The 21,066-nt window shown below is 38.0% G+C and overlaps 1 protein-coding gene across 1 annotated transcript in view; it reads left to right on the top strand.

Moving 5' to 3' along the window:
• Cntnap2 (contactin associated protein 2) overlaps nucleotides 1-21,066 on the top strand; it is a 2,080,708-nt gene that overhangs the window by 1,199,736 nt on the left and 859,906 nt on the right. The window contains exon 11 of the mRNA XM_036182111.1: nucleotides 14,287-14,393. Coding sequence (XP_036038004.1) covers nucleotides 14,287-14,393 — 107 coding nt within the window. The remainder of the gene's footprint in view (nucleotides 1-14,286; nucleotides 14,394-21,066) is intronic.

Genomic DNA, 21,066 nt, shown 5'->3' with positions numbered 1-21,066 from the left:
AAGTACTACTCAGCAGACAAACACAATGACATCATGAGGTTTGCAGGCAAATGGATAGATCTAAAAAAAAAAATCATCCTGAGTGAGGTATCCCAGACTCAGAAGGACAAACATGGTATGTATTCACTCATAGGGGGAGACTAGATGTAAAACAAAGATGACTAGAGTGCCATACTACTCCAGGTAGGCTACCTAGTAAATGGGACCCTAGGAAAGACCCAGGGATCACCCAATGACAGAGAAATGGATGAGATCTACATGAACAACCTGGACGACAGTGGGAGTAATGAAGGGCAAGTTTCGAGGGAAAGAGAGCTTAGGGGAGCAGGAGATCCCAGCTGGATCAAGAACAGAAAGGGAGAACAAGGAATAACAGACCATGATAAATAAAGACCACATGAGAACAGGAATAGGCAGTGTGCTCGAGAGGTCCCCAGAAATCCACAATGATACATCCACTGTAGACTGCTGGCAATGGTCGAGAGAAAGCCTGATCTGACCTAGTCTGGTGATCAGATGACTAAACACCCTAACGGTCATGCTGGAACTCTCATCCAATAACTGATGGAAGTGAATGCAGAGATCCTCAGTCAGGCCCCAGATGGAGCTCCAGGTGTCCAACTGTTGATAAAGAGGAGGGACTGTAAGAGTGTGAATTGTTGAGACCAAGATTGCAAGAAGCACAGGGACAAATAGCCAAACAAATGGAAGCACATTAATTATGAACCAAAAGCTGTGGAGCCCCCAGCTGGAACAGGCCCTCTAGATAAGTGAGACAATTGAATAGCTTGAACTGTTTGGGAGGCACCCAGGCAGTGGGACCTGGACCTGTCCTTAGTCTATGAGCTGGCTGTTTGGAACCTTGGGCTTACACAGGGACACTTTGCTCAGCCTGGAAGGAGGGGACTGGACCTGCCTGTACTGAATCCACCAGTTTTAAATGAATCCCCAGGGGAGTCTTGGCCCTGGAGGAGATGGGAATGGAGGGGAGGGGATGAGGGAAAGTAGGGTATGGGTGGGAGGGGGGAGGACAGGGAAACCTATGGCTGATGTGTTAAAACACAAATATAATAATAATAAATAAAAATAAAAAAGCAAATATGAAATAGGCTTCACTAAGTTGCCTTTTGAACTGTGTGCACTCTGCACAGGAGCAGGTTAAAAGACATTTTCCATTATGTGTTAGGGAGAAAGAACAAAATCTCAAAGTTTATGATCATTTGAGTACAATTGACATAGAATAGTTTCATGTTTAAAAGTCATACATATTTGGGGCTGAGGAGATGATTTAGTGGGTAAAGTTGAAGACTTGAATTCAGTACCTAGAACATGCTTCAAATTCTGTGTATGATAGCATATGCATATTATCTCATTGCAGGGAAGGCAGATACTTGGAGTTTGCTGGCCATCGAGCCAAGTCTATTGGGTAAGCTCCAGGACATTAAGAGTACCCATCTCAACAACAAAAATCAAATCAAACAAGAAAACATAGGCAGTAGTTGAGGAATGAAGCCCTTGGTTAATTTTTGACCTCCATAGACATGCATGCTAGGCTGGCTAGTTTTGATTAACTCGACACAAAGTAAAGTCACCTGGGAAAAGGGAACTTCAATTGAGGAATTGCCTCCAGTGGACATATCTATGGTGGACTTTCTTCATTAATTGATTTGGGAGGGCCCAGGCAATGTGGGCAGTGCCACATCTAGGCAGATGGGCAAACCAGTAAGCAGGACACTCTGTAGACTCTGTTTAGTTCCTACATTAAGGTTGCTGCCTTGAATTCCTGCCTTAACTTCCATTCATGATGAACTGTGAACTGTCAGCTAAATAAACATTTTCTTCCACTCTAAGTTGTTTTTTGGCCAGTGTTTAATTACAATAACAGAAAAGTAAACTACAACATACACTTTCATTAGCACACACACAATGTCATGTGTATTTCTGTATGTGAATCTCACTATTCATGCCCTTTGCTTATATTTTAATGGAATAATTACTATTAAATTTTAAACATTCCATATAGCATAAATAAACTCTTGTGTATTACATTAATAATTGCTCCACAGCTTGGCTTGTGATTCTCTTTAGATTTGGTAATATTTGTTCATGCAACATTTAAAAAAGAGATGTATTTGTAGTCAACTTTCTCCATCAAATTGCTTCCCTCAAAGCTCAGAGAATTCCATGCAAAAGTATTGGAAAAATTGTAAGAGCCTGAGGAGATGGAGGACCCTGGGAGAACAGGGACCTCTAAACCAACTGTGCACAGCTCATACGAACTCACAGAGACAGAAGCAGTGAGCACAGGACCTGCATGGGTCTGCACCAGGTCCTCTAAATATGTATTATAGCTTCCAGTTTAGTATTTTTATGGGACTTCTGAGTATGTGAATAAATGGATTTCTGATTCTTATGCTTTCTCTTGGGACTCTTTTCCTTTGGCTGGGTTGCCTAATAAAACCTCTATGTGATGGGTTTTGCTTTATTTTGTTATATTTCGTTATGTTTGTTGTTATCTCTCAGAAGCCTCTTATTTTCTAATGAGAGAGAGAAAAGGAATGTAGCTGAATGGGAGGTGGTAGGGAGGAACGGGAGGAGCAGAGGGAGGGAAACAGAACATAGTATAGAGAAAATAATCTATTTTTAATAAAAGAGAAAAACAGAAAGGAAATATATTTTATGTAAGTGATATATTTTATATAAGTGATTTTTTTTGGTATATGTGGAAAGGACTAGAAACAATACCCCATAGATACAGAGGGACAATTGTGCTATATTAATTCCTTACATAGATAAGAAAAAAATAAAGAGAACATGTTGAATTGAAAAAAGAAGCTTTATGACTTTTGAATTGGGGGTTTTTATATGACATATTTTCCATATTGATTACAAAAATATTCTTCCATACTTTAATTTTTACTTTTCATGTTTAGTATTTTTATATATTTTGAACTCTCAAGAGGAATGAAATAAGAGACATCACTCTACTCCTTCTCAGACAAACATCTATTTGAATTAAGTAATTCATTTTCTCCACTAACAGCATGCCAGTGTTAGCATTTAATTCATAGCTGCCTTTAATTATTTCTATGTCATCAACTCAGTTCCATCAATGCAAAATCACTCTCAATGTTCCAGGAGTAGTTTATAATTTGCACAGGACTACTATTATAGTATTTTATAATCTACAAAGAATAATCTTATGCTTTTATATTTAATCAATTTTTAGATCATACCAGATCTCAGGGCTTAATTTTTTCCTATAAGCTTCAGAACCTGTGAGGACTTTTCTAATGCCCTATCAGTAATATCTGTGGTTATCCTCCCCCAAGAAGAGGCAGGTGCATTGTTTGGATGTTTCTCTTTCTTCCTCTTTCTAGCTCTTGTCTTTGTCTCTCAGTGTCTACCATTCTCTGCTTATTTCGACACTTTTCCTAATTTCCCTTTTAAATTGTTCATACTGGAGTAATTCAATCTCTAGCGGAGGGGGAGGGGAATAAAGGGTATGCACAGATTAGATACATTCAACTCAAACCTGGTACTTAGAGAAAATGGCACCAAGAAGAATCTCAATGCATTATAGATAATTTATTCATTTTTATTAAGTTTATTTAAAAGATTTCATACATTATATATAATGTATTTTGATCACACATAACCTCCCATACTCTCTTGTCCCCTCTATCTTCATTAAACTCCTCTCCTCCCTAGAGTTTCTATTCTGTTTATGTGTCATTTGTCTTGTGATCCACTGAATTTCACTAGCTCTATATTCTTGTCTGCTTGAGTATGGGTGTGAGCTACCCCCTAGTGCTTGGGGAACTCACTAGTTGTTTCAACACTGTAGATAATGACTTCTCCTTTCCCATCATCTATAAGCAAACAGTAGTTACTTGGTGAGTAGTTATCCCAGGCAGCCCTCCTCTGTCTGTAATTGTATACTGACAGGCCCAGTCTTCATGCAAGCCCTGTATAGGGAACCAGAAACTGCAGTGTCCAGAAGTGTTTTAGTCTCCTCTCTACCATTTGTCTCCTACCTTTCTACTACAGTGCTTTCTGCACCTCTTTTTAATGTCACCCTCTTGCCCATACACACAAACACACACACACACACACACACACACACACACACACACACACACACACGGCTGAGATAAAACATAATAACTTTCTTAGAGTTATTTCTTGCACATCACTCAAAATTCAGCTTATTGGGGAATAAAAAAAAAAAGCAAAGTAGAAGCTTAAATGTGAAATGAACTATCCTAAAAGCTTTGATAGGATTTAAAAGATCCTTGTTGTATAAGAAAACTCATTAGCTCATGCTGAAAATGTCACCAGTTATCACTGGTTCATAAACACTGGATATCTGAGGTATTTTAAATTAATTTACCCTCCAAGTAATGTATTAATAATGGAGCCCTTTAGTCCCTGGATTTCTTGGCTACTTCATCCTACTGTAGACGTTCACGTAGTTCTGCATGGAATACTGACACAACATCTGTATTCCCCATTGCATTCTAGGGTACATGTCATTTGTTCATCTCTTTTTAAAATATGTGTTTATAGTCTGAAAAGATATTCTGGCAGCTAAGAGTACTTCCAGAGGGCTCAAGTTCAGTTCCCAATAGCCATGTGTGGCAACTCACACTGCTTGTAACTTTAGTTTCAGTGCATCCAATACGCTCTTCCAGTCTATGCAGTCACCAACATGTTCTCTCTCTCTCTCTCTCTCTCTCTCTCTCTCTCTCTCTCTCTCTCTCTCTCTCTCTCCACATATATATATCCAAAAGATGTATATTTAACAAGCACTTTACTTATAGTGTCTCACTTCACCCATGTCTCTCTATGCTTAGTAATTCTACTTAAGCCATTAGATTAGGAGTCAAGATTATATAGTTGTACACATGTTCCCTTAATGCTCTAGTTTTGTTTTGCCTATGAAAGAAAATAGGTGAGAATCTTGGACATGAATGGGCTATTATTATCACAAAATTTCCTTGAAATATTATTTCATGAAACTAGACTTCTGAATAAGAAAATTTGATGGATGGCAAGTGTCTTAGTCAGGGTTTCTATTGCTGTGGCAAAATACCATGAGCTAAGAGCAAGTTCAGGAGGAAAGGATGTATTTGGCTAACACTTCCACATTGTTGTTCATCACTAAAGGAAGTCAAGACAGGAACTCAAACAGGAGGACCCTAGAGGAAGGAGTTGTTACAGAGGCCATGGAGGAGTACTGACTACTGGCTTGATCCCCATTTGCTTGTTCAGTCTGCTTTCTTATAGAACCCAGGATCACCATAGACTGGGTCCTCCACCATTGATCACTAATTGAGAAAATGTCCTATAGCTGGATCTCATGGAGACATTTACTCAACTGAGTCTCCTTCCTCTTGGATGACTCTAGCTTGTGTAAATTTGACACACGAAACCAGCAAGTACAGAAAGTTTCACTAAACATAGTAGGACTTGGTCATTATGTACTGAACAGCATAGTTATAGTAACCAGAATCCAAATATAACATAAATGTCTACATAAGAAGAACTGAAGCAGCATAAAGACAGTTGATAGCTATTGACTCATATGTTTTCAGTTTACAGTCATATGTGACTACATACAATTATTAGAATAACAGCAACCTCCAAGTGTATTATGTCACAATGAGAAGCAAGGTGTAGTTAACCCATGAGTGGAATAACTGTGGCTCTGTTTGAGTTAGAATGGATTTGTGGCTATAACAAAACCACAAATAATAGTGTATTAAACTGCACAGGAATGTACTTCTCTCAAACAAATACATGCTTAGGAGGACCATGGATGCTAACATAGTTGGAACTCAGAACACTTATATGTTATTCTTTGCTACTCTCACATGTTATGGGATATCTGTATCAAGTCTAACCCATATAGGTTGATTTCCTAAGAGTCTAGAAGAGATAAAAATAAGAAATGATCAGAATATTGCATGCACTTTTTAAAATTGAATTCTTGCTAGAGTTCATCCAAGTATGTTCTTCATACTCCCATTGTCTTGGATTAAGTAACAGAGCTACCAAATTTAAAGAAACCCACACAAATTTTATCATTGGCTGATGACTCTGTGTCAAGACTTAAATTATATTGCTATAATTTAAGGAGTTCACACACTGAGGGGAACAATGTTCAGTAGTTTAACAAGTTCATTACATATTCTGGGTCTTACCTTCCGGTCCCTTGGAGGTGAGGATAGTCTACCTGACAAAAAGACATTGGCCACATGAAGGACGCAGGCTGTGTGAGTGTAAGAGTGGAACTGAGAGAAGGGAAAGGGTGGCTGTTGGCCATCACTCCACTCCACTATAGTTTTCACTCCTCCAAAGAGATTCCAGTCTTGCTAACGTCACCAGTTCCTGATTTCTTAGCCACATGTGGCTGTTTTCCAAACTACAGGTATCCGTCGCCTTCTCTCCATGTCAAAAGTATTGCATCGATCAAGGTTACATAATCTAAGCCTTATTTCAAAGATGGACTTTTCCATAAACCTTTATACTCTCATATACTGGTACCCTATTACGCTAAGCTTATGTCAGTATTTTGAGGGGTATGCCACAAGGCAGACATCTAGGCAACTACTCAGATGGACAGATAAATAAATGATAGATAGATGATAGGTAGATGATGGATGATAGATAGATAGACAGACAGACAGATAGATAGGTAGATGGATGATTGATGTGTGGATGGATAGATGGATAGGTGATAAGAGGATAGATGTGCTGGGTAGTGGTGGCACACATCTCTAATCCCAGCACTCAGGAGGCAGAGCTAGGTGATTCTCTGTAAGTTGGAGGCCAGCCTGGACTACAGAGTGAGTTTCAGGAAAGGCACAATGCTATACAGAGAAACCCTGTCTCAAAAAATAAAAAAAAGAGGATAGAGGATAGATGATTAATAAATAGATAGCAGGTAGGTAGATGTAACTTGGAATTGCATTTCACAAATAAGCACAGTCTCCTGAAGGTGAAACTCTTTTCTTTGTTTCTCTAGAAATCATTTAGGATGTCTGGCCAGGAGCAGGAATGTTACCTATTAAGAAGAACTTGCTGATGTTTATTTAGGTTCAATACAGTTTGACTTGGAGACAGGTGAAAGTATTGCTGATCCTGCAGGTTCTTCTTCTATGAGCATAATCTCTGTAAAGATGTTTTATTCATAAAACCATAGGGAACTGATTGTAAAAGAAAAAACTCTAAGTACATTAACAAAGGAAGATAAAGGGCTCTCTGGTTTATTATAATAAAATTTAAAAAAAAAAAAACAGAAAGGCCAAGATTAGGTACTCATTTTTTAACAGTACAATGAATGATGAGGAGAGTTCTTCCAGAAATGTATGGTTGGATGATATAAACCAAACCTGCTTGATTAGTTTTTAATGTAAAGTTTAGATATAATGTAGGAGGTAGAATAAATATCTCTGAACTTAAGTATTTCCATAAATAAATGCTTGTTGGAAAAGCCCCATCAATATAACATTAGTATCTCTACGATCTTAAACAACATAGCAATGGGTTATTAAATTGTAGTCTGGGATGATTAGTAATTCTCCATATAACTTCCACTTGGATGAAGTAGTGATATATACCTCACAGCACATACAACCTCAGCTAAAACTGAATTATAACTAATTCAGAAATTTCAATATAGAAATTAACATGGACGTTAATTATTGGTGTACCTCTGAAATTCAAAAGTATCCATGCTGGTATTCAAGCATTCAAACATTCTCAGAAACTTTTTCTTCAAAAGCCAAAATAGGATTTGGTATTTGGATGAAGAGAAAAACCATACATTCAGGATAATTTACATGAGATTGATAACATAAAAATTATTTAAAAATAATCATCCCATGGTTCAGAAAATGGTTCCTCAGGGTACAAGCAGCCTTTTCCTTTTTAAATTTAGAACAAGGCATGATAATGAGCAGTGATAAAATCTGTATGAATCTAAAAGCAAATCAAGTATCCTATCATGGGTGTAGGCATGAGAACCAAGCAGGGAAGCATGATAGCTGGCTGGGAATGAGAACACAGACTGAACTCGATGTTAAGATGAGACACAAAGGCCTTGTAAGAAGTGATCACCTGCCATGGAGGAAACAAAGTCCACAGCCATGTTCTGAGTAATTCATCTCACTAAATGAGATGAGATTATTGTATCCTGTTCCCAGTAGATGATTTTTTTAAAGTAATAAGGTATATACACACACACACACACACACACACACACACACACACACACACACACACATATATATATATCCCACAAAACCCAAAAGCAATCTTGGAAGAAATGAGTAACTAGCTCACATTTCTCTGGCAGCATTGCTCCACCTTTATTCCTGCTTGCTCCCTTTTGGCAATGTTACCTCTTTTTCAGCATCCCCATGCTCCCTGGATGCCTGCTGCTGAGAACTTCAATGCACTTATATCTTGTTATTCCAAGTCACATCTTCTGACCAACTACAGAAGCATCACCAGAGTCCTTCTGAGACTTTGTGAGTCTTTGACTCCACCCAGAGCTCAATAATCAGATTCTTGCTTCCACAGCAATTTCAATTTAATCCTAACACAAGTTTGGGAAACACTACATTTTAGTTCCATAGGCTTAGGAGATAAGTGACAATGATCTCTTGTAGTAAATGCTCTGCTTCTTATTGTTTGTAAGTGTGAACATGTTTCCAGGCAGATATGTGCAGAATCATTAGCTACTTTGTTCTGTAGAACCAAATGTGCCCTTAATGGTACAAAAAAGATTTTACTCAGTTTTGACAGTGCTAAAGTTTGAATAAATCAGGGCTTTGTGCATGCTAGGCTGAAGTTCTATCATAGATTTATACCTAGGCTTATTTAATCTTTTAAACAATATAGAGATAAAAACAAAAACCTTTAAACCCCCTTGAAGATTACCAAGGTAATTGATTTATACTGTCAGAAAAACATTTTGTTTTATACAAGAGATAAAATTTCTTCTGCTCTCTCTGGCTGATTCAGTAGTGCCCATAAACCAGGAAGCTGCCATCAACAAACAAATCTGGTACTGTTGGCTATTTCTTGTAGTCATGAATCCCAATTTCCTCAATGTTTTGCAATTGAAATCAAGTACAAAAATAAAAGAGATGTTTGGGGTGCAATAAAAATGCAACTGTCCTTATAACCCTGAATTGAATTGTTGCATCCTTTCAAACAGGCTGTCTGTGTTGATTCATTTTATATTAAGGAATTTTACACTGGAATTTTAAAGCCATAGTCTTTATTGGCCTCATGTATTTGGGTACAAACAAGTTCCACTTAAAAAATGCATTTAGCAAACTGCCTTCTAAATCAGTTTCTCTAAACCCCGAGATTAGTGCAGCTCTCAGTCCTCATTGGAAAAGCTTCAGCTTCTTTTTGCTGTGGAGAGCAGTTAATAGAGACTCACAACTGGACCATGTGCAGAGAAGTGTCTGTGAAGTTCCTCGCCATAAGTGGGACACCTCTATCATAGCCTATACCCACAGAGTAGATGGACCACCCAGGAAGAAAGGAACTGGAATGATTTTAAAAGCCTCAGGTCAGGGAGTCCTGGGGCAGAAGAGTATCTTCTAGAATGATAGGAGCACTGCATTTGTGAACTCCGAGCATCTGTGGTCATTTGTATAGCACATGTACAAGATGAAATCAGCATCCCTGCATAGATAGGAAAAGGACATCTGATACCTCTCCTAGCAGAGGAGCTATTGACCACTGATGGCTGCTAATGGAGGGAAAGTCAGTTTTCTTTCAGCCTGTGATCCTTGATCCTTGACTCTGCTCTAAAGAAAGGCTCCACACCCGTGGATATATGGGTAGCACATTGGATCATTAAGAAGAAAGAGGAAATGCAGTTGAGAAGAGGAGGAAGGACTAGGGGAGAGTTGGAGGTGGTAAAATATGACCCAAACACATCATGTACATGTATGAAATCCTCAGAGAATAGATAAGAAATATAACTTTAAGAATGCATTTGGATTCTAAAGCACCTTGCAAAACTTTAACTGCAAGGATAAATCCAGTTGAAAGAGTCTCGGACAGCAGGCTGTCTGGAATGGGTAATTGCACACACTACTTCTTCAAGAACTCTCTGATCAGAACAAATAGACACCTGCCAACTTCGGCCCTGCATGTCCCCAGTCCTGGGCCAAAGCTTTCTCAAGTTGAAGCAGCCAAACCATTTTGATTTATTTTTGATATGAATCAAACTTTCAAGCTAGCACATGCCATGAAGAAAATTACACATTTCCTGTGGCCCACTTAAAAAAAAATGGTTTATTAGAGCAAGTCCATGTTTAAGTCTAAAATCCTAGGTAAAAATTAATCTGTTTTCCTCAGAGTCAAAGAGATGATTGCCTCTGAAGTGATTTTTATATCTGTGGTGGTAAAACTTGGTGGCATTTCATGCATCTGTGTCTCTCTCCAGTCATGCTGAGCATGGGATAGACACCTCATTATGCAAAGAACGCTAAATAAACACACTTCACTGTGGGAGCATCCAGGTAGAAGAGATGGATACACCAGTAAATAATTACTAGAAGACATGGTAACAGTGCATTTGATACATGCAAGTAGTTCTAAGGGAATACAAGATAAGAAACGCTAATTAGAGTATTAGGTTAATTTTTTAAAAACATTTCTCTTGGTAATGGGTTCTAACAGCTTGAAATATACTGATAAGATATTAGATATGAGATGACATAATATGAATCAACTTGTTTTGGAAATGTATTTAATGTAATACATTAAGAACTAGAATCTGCATAAGCAGAACACCAATCTAAAAAATGTAAATGGTGAGAAACAAATATTTAGAATTAAATATGAAAATTCCATTGAGTAAAAACAATTATTTAAAAAGGAATTCATGCTGCAGAGTGGTAGGAGCAGGCAGTTCTATGCTGCCAGTGATAGTTCTGTGCGCCCCATGGGGTTAAAGTCACATTTTTTTGTTGTTGTTTTGAGACAGGGTTACTCTGAATAGTTTTGCACCTTTTCTGAAACCCACTCTGTAGCCCAGGCTGGCCTCAAATTCACAGAGATCTGCCTTCTTCTGCCTCCCAAGTGCTTCGATTAAAGGCGTGTGCCACCAATGCCTGGCTCCCACACTTACGTTTTCATCATTCTCTAAAGAGCATTATTTAAAGAATCCTTAGTTTCCAACTTATTTTCCCTTGCTCACTTCTGCACTGCCTTCCCCTGAATTAATTGGTATGATGGGCTCATGTAAATGAATTCAACAACCAGACTGAGCTAATATTAACCCATGAAAATTTGGAAAGATAAATACACCACCCAAAGTAAAATATCTCTTTATTGAATTTCAACATTAAGTATCAAATATGTTTTCCTATGATGTCAGGAGTCCCCATTCATTCACTTTCTCCCATGATGTGGAAAATGAGGGCTGTTGGTTGTAAGCACCTGCTGTGGAGGGCAGACCATATTATGGGGTCTGCAGTGTACAGTGACTGTGCAATGGCTATGATGACAAAGCAGGACCACCTACCACTTGCTGTCATACTTCATTTTCATCACTTTTAGGTCTTTCTCTGCCAGAGCCACTTTTTAATGCTCTAATCATCATATTTCATCCTGTCTTTTATGGTCCCGATAAAATATTCCCAACTTAGTTAAACCCTCTAATTACTCTCCATTTTGGGTTGTGGGGATCAGGATCAAGTTTATTTACATCATCAGATTTTAAAAAAAAAATTAAATTAAAAAACATTTTTATTCATTTTACATATCAACCACAGATCCCCCTCTTATACCTCCTCCTTCTCCCCCGACCCCTGCCTAATCTCCCTTAACCAACCCCTCATCCACTCCTCTAAAATGATACATTCTTCACTTTTAACTAACCCAGTTTCCAAATTTCTACAGCATTTTATATCTGTTCCATGGCTCACCCAAGTACTCCTGATACTTTGTGTGACTCTTGCTCTGAACCCAACCTCCAACTAGATTCAGAGATCATTGGAGAAGGCTTATCTCTGTGGCCTACATAAAACCAAAACCATATCACAGAAAAAAGCAGCTATTGAGGGTAATGTGAATTTTCTATCTGCCCAAGGCTGTGCCTTTGCTGAAATTCTATTTCAACCCAATAATTACTGCTCTTGTTTTCTTCTTTCATGATCTAGATGCTCAACTTAAATCTCTAAACTGTTCCTGCAATGCCCATTGAATACTTCCTATGAGGTTCTATAATACTTCTCTTACCCATTCTGTGTTGATTCCCATTCTCACACTCATTAGAGTTCTCATTTATAATGTATTTACTTTGGTAAGCATATCCACCGTGTCATACTGAGCTGTATGCCCTACTTCAAGTGCTTTCAGGAGTGGCTGATGGGAAATCAAGAGCAAAGGTTTGGAAGTTTGGTCTCTGAGACCAAATAGATCAGATCTTATAGCTAGTAGCTCCTGGAACATTATGAGTAAGGGTTTACTCACAGGATGGTTCTCTGTCAATCCATTACCCAGAAACACCACTGTAGATTCTGCTATTTTAAATTGGGAGGGAATTTCTATTTTGAGGTGTTTACGATTAAAATATCAAAATTCTTACTTGAATTCTCCCTTTTAGACTGTTAGCAACTGAGTATTCACTATAAAGAAGAAAGACGTAGGGAATTTGGAGAGTAAAATGGATAGGATGAACAAAGAGATGGTAAAAGCATAAAGAAAAATGTATCATTGATGCAGGGATGTCTCAAACCACATTCTAACCATAATTTTTAGGATAAAGTCAAGGTAAGAAATTGTTTCTGGGAAGAGGTGGTCCAGATGGGTATAATTCCAACTTGTTAGACTTCTAGTTTCTACTTAATAATTATCAAATTCATGAACATTATCTCTAAAGACTCATGTATACAAGGGAATTTTGTTCAGATATAAAAGGAAGAAATTCTGTCAGTGGGTGATGTGATAGATTGAATTCGAGATTATTGATTGAATTAAAGCAATTCAGACACAGAAATGTAGGTGCCACATAATCTCATTGATAAAGTTGACCTTATCAAAGGTTAAAGAATGATCATGACCAGCGCTTGAGGGTTAGAGAGGGATGGGAAAGGTTTATCAGTGAGTAGGTCAAGCTACAGATATATAAGAGAAAGAAGTACTTGTTTGTGGTGACTAGACCTAACAATCATGTTCTATACACTTCAAAGCTAAAGAAAAGATTTTTGAATTTGTTTTACCATAAGTAATAAACATTTAAGAGGTAGATCATATAACCTTAATCATAACACAAAGAGAACAACACATTGAAACAGTACAGTAGGCCACTAATATCCACAATGTTTCCGCCTTTGTGTCTCATCTTTTAAATAAATTTGAGGAGCTAGAAAAATGACTTGCTGGTTAAGAGTGTTTACTGCTCCTGCAGAAGAGCCAAGTTGGTCTTGCAGGCAGCTTATGACCACCTGTAACTACAGATTCAGTGTATCCTATACCTTCTTCTGGACTCTGTGGGCACCTGCGTTCACATAAACATATACATAAAAATAAAGATAAAAATAAAATTTAAATTAATAATTATATAGTTTTAAACTATTCACAAGGTAGGTATATATAATTGCCTGATTTTCCAAATATGAAAATCAAGGTTCAGAAAATTTGATTCCTAATTATCTGCCTAGTAAAGTTTTGTATACAAGTATGCTTTTTCCTTCTAACATGCTTGCAGACACTTTAAGTAGGTGTCTTTGACTACCCGGATGGGTGTAGAAGATTTTTGAGGCTCCTGTCTGGCTGGTATATTCCACTGTTGTTTTTGTTCCATTGTTTCAGAGCCCCAAGTTGTTGTGGTGAACTCTCTACCAGGCCCCCCTTTGACTGCTATTGACAGTGACAAATATAAAAGTTGGACAACAATTCAGATGGCTCACCCTCCATTTCTCACCAAGAGGAAACTTAGGTGGTTTCTTTGTCCTTTGTTGAATTAAACTAAAATGAATCTGTGATATGCAAATGAGCCTCTTAACTGTGTGATAGTGTCCATGGTTTATTCAAAAAGGGGAAACACCAGGCCTGTGATACATTATCTTTTGTGTGCCTGGCACCTTCCATCATGAATCATATTAATCTGCTTAAACTAACGAGGATTAATTGCCTCAGCAAGGCAACCTGGCATTGAAATGATATATTGCCCAAACAGCTTGGAATTTGGCCACTCATAAGTCTCATTTGCTTGTTGGTTTATTTCTGTGTCTATTTTTCTGACAGATGTGTGCCCAATCACTGTGAGCATGGCGGGAAGTGCTCACAAACATGGGACAGCTTCAAATGCACTTGTGATGAGACAGGATACAGCGGGGCCACCTGCCACAACTGTGAGTGCCAATTTATCTCACTTTCGTCTTGTAATTGCATGGGAATCATGGTCTTCAGCTACGCCGTACAGAATAGCAACCTGAATTACACACATCTTGCTCCACTTGATTCTGCGAGAAAATAATCCTCAAGGTTGCATTCTAATTTTTCCAAAAATGGTATTCTAGTTGTCAAAATATATTCTCTCCTGTCTAATGACTCTTAAAGAGGGAAAGACACGTCCAACGTTCCATATGTGAAACTGGGATGCTGAGATTGGATTCACCTCTTATGTCTAAGGCATGCTTGTCCAAAGACATTGCTTGGGAATTGTGTTAGTGTGATGTCGCTAACTGGGTTCTCATTCATCAACTCATCAGAGAGAGACAGGACAAAGGATAATTTCAACATTTAGTTTCTGGGCAATGTTTGCCTCATGCTTTCACCCAGATTTTTGATTACATTACTTTTAAAGCAAAGAAATATGTCAGACGGTGTAAGAGTCCACTGAAATTACACATAAAAAAATAAAATCCAGAGAACACAATTTTTAGAAATATTTAAGGTCAAAGGCAAGATGCAAAGATGACTGATAAATTAGATTCGTGCTTTGTTTCACATGGCATTATTCTGAAGAGTTAAACAAAATTTAAACTCTTTAATTTGAGTATTTTGAAAATAATTTCTAGCTCTGTCATTGTATTATTAATTCTCTGAAAAAGTCCTATTATTTTATTTTTGAAAACAGATTCATCATAACATACAGTTGGGAGAGAAGGGAGTCACCTGTTATCTGACATATAGATATGAATGCTTGTGTACATACATGAACATTGTGTACATTAGTGCTCACTTGTATGTATGTGTGTATCTGTACAGATGTGTGTGTGTGTGTGCATGTGTGAGCATGCATGATATATACCAGTAGCAAGAAGGAAAGGAAGGTAAAACAGAGATTTAAGTTTGTGCCACAATTCAAAAACACAGAAAACCTTGAATCTAAATTCTTTAATTATACAGATTGATTATTCTTCATTTCACTTTTAGGAAATAACAAGCAAAACATTCTTAGAGTCGAGTCTTGGGGATAGTAAAAATGCAATATAGTTCCCTGTGCCTTTCCATGTTGTTATTTTTAGTAATGTTCAGTAAGAAATCATGTTTAGATTATACTGTAAGCTTATATTAAGAAAAGCTGTTTATAATTTATTTTTCTTCACTTATAAATTTGTTTAGTGAAATTCTAAAAATCAAGAGGTAAATAAAAACTGGCATTGGGGCCAGTAGGATGCCTTAGCAGGAAGGAGGCTTGCTACCAAACCTGAATTTGATCTCTGGACCCCCAAAGTACAAGGAGAAAATCAACTCTCACAAGTATGATTTCCATACACACAATGTAATAAAATAATTTTTAAAAAGCTAAACAGTGATGGGGAGATATTTAAGGAACATATCATATGCATAAAGATTCATCATTTCATGTTCAGGGCTGGAGAGATGGCACATAGATCAAGAGCACTGGCTGCTCTTTCAGAAGATCTAGGTTTGGCTCCCAGCACCCACATGGCAGCTTATGACTATCTGTAAATCCAGTAACAAGGACTCTGGGGCACTCTTGACTCTGCAGACACCAGACACACAGATACTACACATACATACATGCAAGCAAAACAATCAGACACAAAATATAAAAACATATAATTTGTCTTTGTTTTTGTTTTTTGAGACAGGTTTTATCTGTATGTAGCTCTTTCTGTCCTGGAACTGTAGACCAGGCTGGCCTCAAATTCAGAGATCCACCTGCCTCTGTCTCCCAAGTGTTGGGATTAAATGTGTGTACTACCACTGCCTGGCCAAATAAATCTTTTAAAAAGAGATTCATGTTATATAAAGTACTTGACACAGAAAAAATATTTTCATGAATAAAAGCAATAATAAAACTACTTAAAAGAAAGAAATTACAACTAAAGTTGTTCCTTGCCAACCATACCCAAGAGCTGACTTTCAGTAGATATTCATTACATAAAGTATAATCTTTAATTAAGTTACTTTTGGTCAAGACAGGAACCTTCCTTCTACCCATATATCTCATATAGCTATTTATAAACACCTTGTTTAATCCTGAGATTTTTGTGTCTGTAATTCTATCTAGAACCAAAAAGCAGGAAATTGATGTTTTGATAAATGTCTCCTCTCTCATTGTTTGATATTGAATTGAAAAGGCAATAATTTTGAGATACTTGTTCCCAACATTAAAGACCAATTTTACAAATACATACTACTAACTGAGTAATTGAATTTGACTTTTGAGAGCAAATTGAAAGTGTCAGAATGACCCTGGATGTGTTAACGTTTGGCCAATTTCGAATGTGAAAGAGGAAAATTACCTCATACAGCATGCCCTGGTCCACCATTCTACTGGTTTATATGTCCTGGCACTCCATCCTGCTTGCTCCCATGTCCTGGTATCCCAACCTGCTAGTCCCCATGACCTGGAGCTCCATCCTACTGGTCGCCAAATCCTGGGGCTTCATTTTGCTGGTTCTATTCATTTTTCTATTCATTCTTGCTGTTCTATTCTTTTCTCTGTAAAAGTCAAACCAGTCCTTTCCAGAATAAACAACCTCTTTTTGTTTTCTTGGAATACAGTCTGTATTTTGAATATCCAACTAGTGTATGAGCAGAAGTTAACAAGCCAATTCATTCTTCAAGACAGTTTTTGTTTGGCAGCATTATCTTGTGTGTCATTGAAGGATATTTGCTTCATAGTAACCTAAAGATCGTATATATATATATATGTATGTGTGTGTGTGTGTGTGTGTGTGTGTGTGTGTGTGTGTGTGTGTGTTTGTGTGTGTGTTGTGTGTGTGTGTGTGTGTGTGTGTTTATATGTATATATGTCTTAATACTCCTACTAGGGGCTAATCAAAGATTGAGATGATCTGACACATAGCACATAGCATGTAGTTGTGTCATTAGTTTTGTTCTGAATGGACAAGTTTGAGTTGACACTAAGTCCATGTAGTGCTATTTACCCATCTAGAAAGCCATGGAGTTTCTTTGAGCCTTCTTTATTCTCCTGAACTGAAGGTTTGCTTGAAGTCACTCCTACATTTCAAGGCCAGTGTGCTAACAAAGGAGCTACTTATTCTAAGCCTTGCGTTCTTTTAGTGTCCTGGAGGTAAAAGTTGAGCACTGATGACCCACAGTAGCTAACTAAAGTCAAACCAAATGTTTGGGTGGAGTTTCAGCCCTTATAACTAGTCTACAAAAGCACTTTGGCTCATTTTCTATGCTGGTGAGAGAACAATAGGAATTTCTTGAATAAGTACCTATGATCAAGCCTTTGGGTCCGATCATACTGGCTGGCTTTCCACTTGTCTTCATCCCTTATTGCACCCTTGGATCCTTACATTCTTTGAGCCCTGTGTTCTCATGGGTGAGATGCCTGCAGTAACCACCATAGCATTATTAACTAAGAAGGCACCTGGGGACACTGGAAGAGCTTGGCCACATGCAGCACCCAGTGCCTTTCTTTCATTTCACTCCTTCTAGAGGGACTGTGCTTTGTTTGACCCTCTATTTGTCCAGACCACACAACTGGTCCTTTATTTCATGTTGCTACTCACCATTGACTGTCATTTCTGTGGCAGAATGAGGATTGTGGATGATGATTGGTTTCACAGCATCTTCCTCCAGAAGAACTGAAGGATGTTAAAGCTAATTTTAATGCCTTTCACACCTGATTGTTTATTCATAAAGACCTTTAAAGTAAGTTGTGCATACAACTCAGAAGATGGTCATTAACACACTATTCCCTGGAGGTCAGAATGCCATTCTAGAAATGGTGAAACCTTGGGGTGGGCAAGTCTGGGTTTTTGTTAACCAAGACCAAAAGGAAGTAGTTGGTAATAAATATTAAACACAATCAATTCTTGCCATGTTATTTTTAAAATTTTTCTCTGAAGATGGTCCATTTTTAGTGACTTTTCAAAGAGCTACTCAGCCATAAAATGGACTGGAATCCCCAAGAAAGAAATCAGTGGATGGCTAGTGTGTGTGCTTCTGATAGCTCAGGTGTCTGCTGGCTTGTTGGTGTTGTGCTGACTTACCTCTATTTCTCCCTCTCTAAATTGTAAAACAAAACTCCGCACTTCCAGCTGTGGCCTTTCTCTAATAGCTCTCCATAAACACACTTCAGTTTCTTCCAGCTTCCTTCCCAGTACTCCTAATGCTCCTTAGGATCTAATTACCATCTCATTTTCCCACATGTGTTTCTTAAACTTTTAAGATTATGGTCCTTATTTACATAAAATAAATTCAAGAAGATATCCTTCATCTCTGATCTTAATGGATTTTTCCCCTATGGTAGTATGGTACGTGGTGTTCTCTTAGGAATCAACCATCCTTCTATGACCATTATATGAAATTGCCTTCACTTTCCCAGACTATTCTTAACCACATGAAACCTTTAGGTTATGCACTTAAATGGGGAGGTGAAAGAGAATTTGCACATCTGACAAAGATAAGCAATGTCTCGGAATGGAAACTATTAAGAACATTCAAATGCTAGATACATATTCTGAGATAAAATGCTTTTATACCTAGCTATTTATTAAGGGACAGATGGTGGCCCAGAAATACAGACATAACACTGCTGTGGAGTAATAAGAGGCAAACTAGATAACTTGCATAGGTCCTTTCCAGTTTTAAAAATGTGGCATCTCAGAGATCAGAAGTTCTAAAAAGGCAATAGGTTTTCATGCTGTTGCACATGTGGGTTTACAATCTTTCTTAGGCAGTGCATTGCTAGAGGGAACATGAAGTGTGCAAAAGCAACCATTCCATATTCTGTTGTCTGGAACAATTACTCAAGGTCCGTGTGTTTATGAAAATGCATCATGCTATACTGCGTATCCCATAATACGTTGTTTATAGTCCATTATAATTACAGGTAATTTTATTCAAAGCATAATATTTGAAAAGGATGTAACCTCCCCTGCTACAGTAACATTTAACCTAGAGCGCAGTCAGATTTCCCACCTCTATGACACCTGGGGCCTTTGGCCAACAGGAACTTAAGCAATCTAGGAGTTGGTGATGACAACTTGGGAGATTGCTACAAAGCCAAGCAGTCACTGAGAACCTTTTTGTGTCTCTAAATCGAATATGGATGTTTGGTCTTACAGAACTGGATTAGTTTCCTTGGCTACCAGTACATCTGCTATACCAGGTCCTCTTTAATGTGACTATGTCTATGAAAACCTGGTTTTCTACATTGATTTCCTTCCCAGTCATCCTTTGGGTTCTAGGGTTCTCCTTTCCATTTGCAAGATGTGTGCCCTAACCTTCAACTTATTCTTGGCCCATGCCACCAGCCCTGTTGAAAGGCTGTTGCACATCCTCTTCCTCTGCATTGCTATGTACATTTCTATTCTTCCTCTGGATCTCAGCTCATCACTCACTGCCTTAGAGACACTGTCTAAAACTAAGAAAGGCACCTTGCTCTAAGACATAAGGCCCATTTGAGTGGAAATGTTGTCTTTATATTTGTGCTTTATTAATAATATCCTCTTCCATTAACTATAATCAATGGAAGAAGGGGATACCAAGATTTGTCTACCAATTCACTCATAATATTTATTATATAGGCATACATGTGTATAATGTAGATGTGCTCTGACTTAAAGAATGCACACATACCACAGAATATGGCACGCATCCAAGGACTGTTTTTGAAAGGCAATCCTCTTTAGGCAAAGTTATGAAGATAGTCAACTACACAAGTGAGTAGAACTAAATTTGACAGAAGAGGAAAATAGAGAAAGGAGGGGAAATGTGGATTAATGGATGGTGGGGGAGTCAGTGACAATGATTACAGGGATAGATATTAAACCATGGTGAGAACTCATACAGGGGACTTCAGTATATCAGCAAATGAACCTATACTTTTGAAATATTTGAATAAAATACTATGGCACATCATGACGTTTTACCATTCACTAAAACAAATGTAGGACACTGAGCTGCACACTGCAGTGTGGCAAAGATGCTGAGTGCATTTCAAAGAGTAGACTCTACTGTGCTGGATGAGTGCAGAGCAATGCTGAAACAGACATGGGTAAGTTTTAACATGTTCACTGTCTCATGAGTGACAAGAGTATACTTTCAACTTGGCAAAATTAGAACACGATGGACATCAGACTTTGGATTCTCACATAGTACTGTGTATGTATTGTTGATATGAAAAAGTCACAGATGGGAAAATCTCCAAGACTGGTGTGATCCTGAGCTTCTCAGGAAAGTGCCCACCTTCATATGCTGAACTTCAGCTCTGAGACATGACTGTCTGCCACACTTTACAAATCTTTCCTCAAGTGTTCTTGGTGCATGATGGTGGGTTTCACTCATACTGGTACATAGAAAGGCTAGTCTACCAGCACCTGACATAGGTCATGAGCAACAGTGAAATGATGTGTCAGTTTTCATCTGACCTCCACCCCAAATACTCTGTGACATCTAGGCTTTGCTGTTTTTGTTTGTTTGTTTGTTTTCCTCCAAATCACTTTAATTCTATGGACTTCATTGACGTTCAGTGAATTCTTTTTCATTTTGAGATGAGATCTGTATTGTTGAGGTTGCTCACAAACTCCTGCCTCAGCCTTCTAAAGACTAGAATTTCAAGTGCCAATC

Source organism: Onychomys torridus, chromosome 3 (assembly GCF_903995425.1).
Source record: "Onychomys torridus chromosome 3, mOncTor1.1, whole genome shotgun sequence".
NCBI lineage: Eukaryota > Metazoa > Chordata > Mammalia > Rodentia > Cricetidae > Onychomys > Onychomys torridus.
The sequence above is the reverse complement of the archived record's forward strand: the minus strand, read 5'-3'. Positions and strand labels throughout refer to the sequence as shown.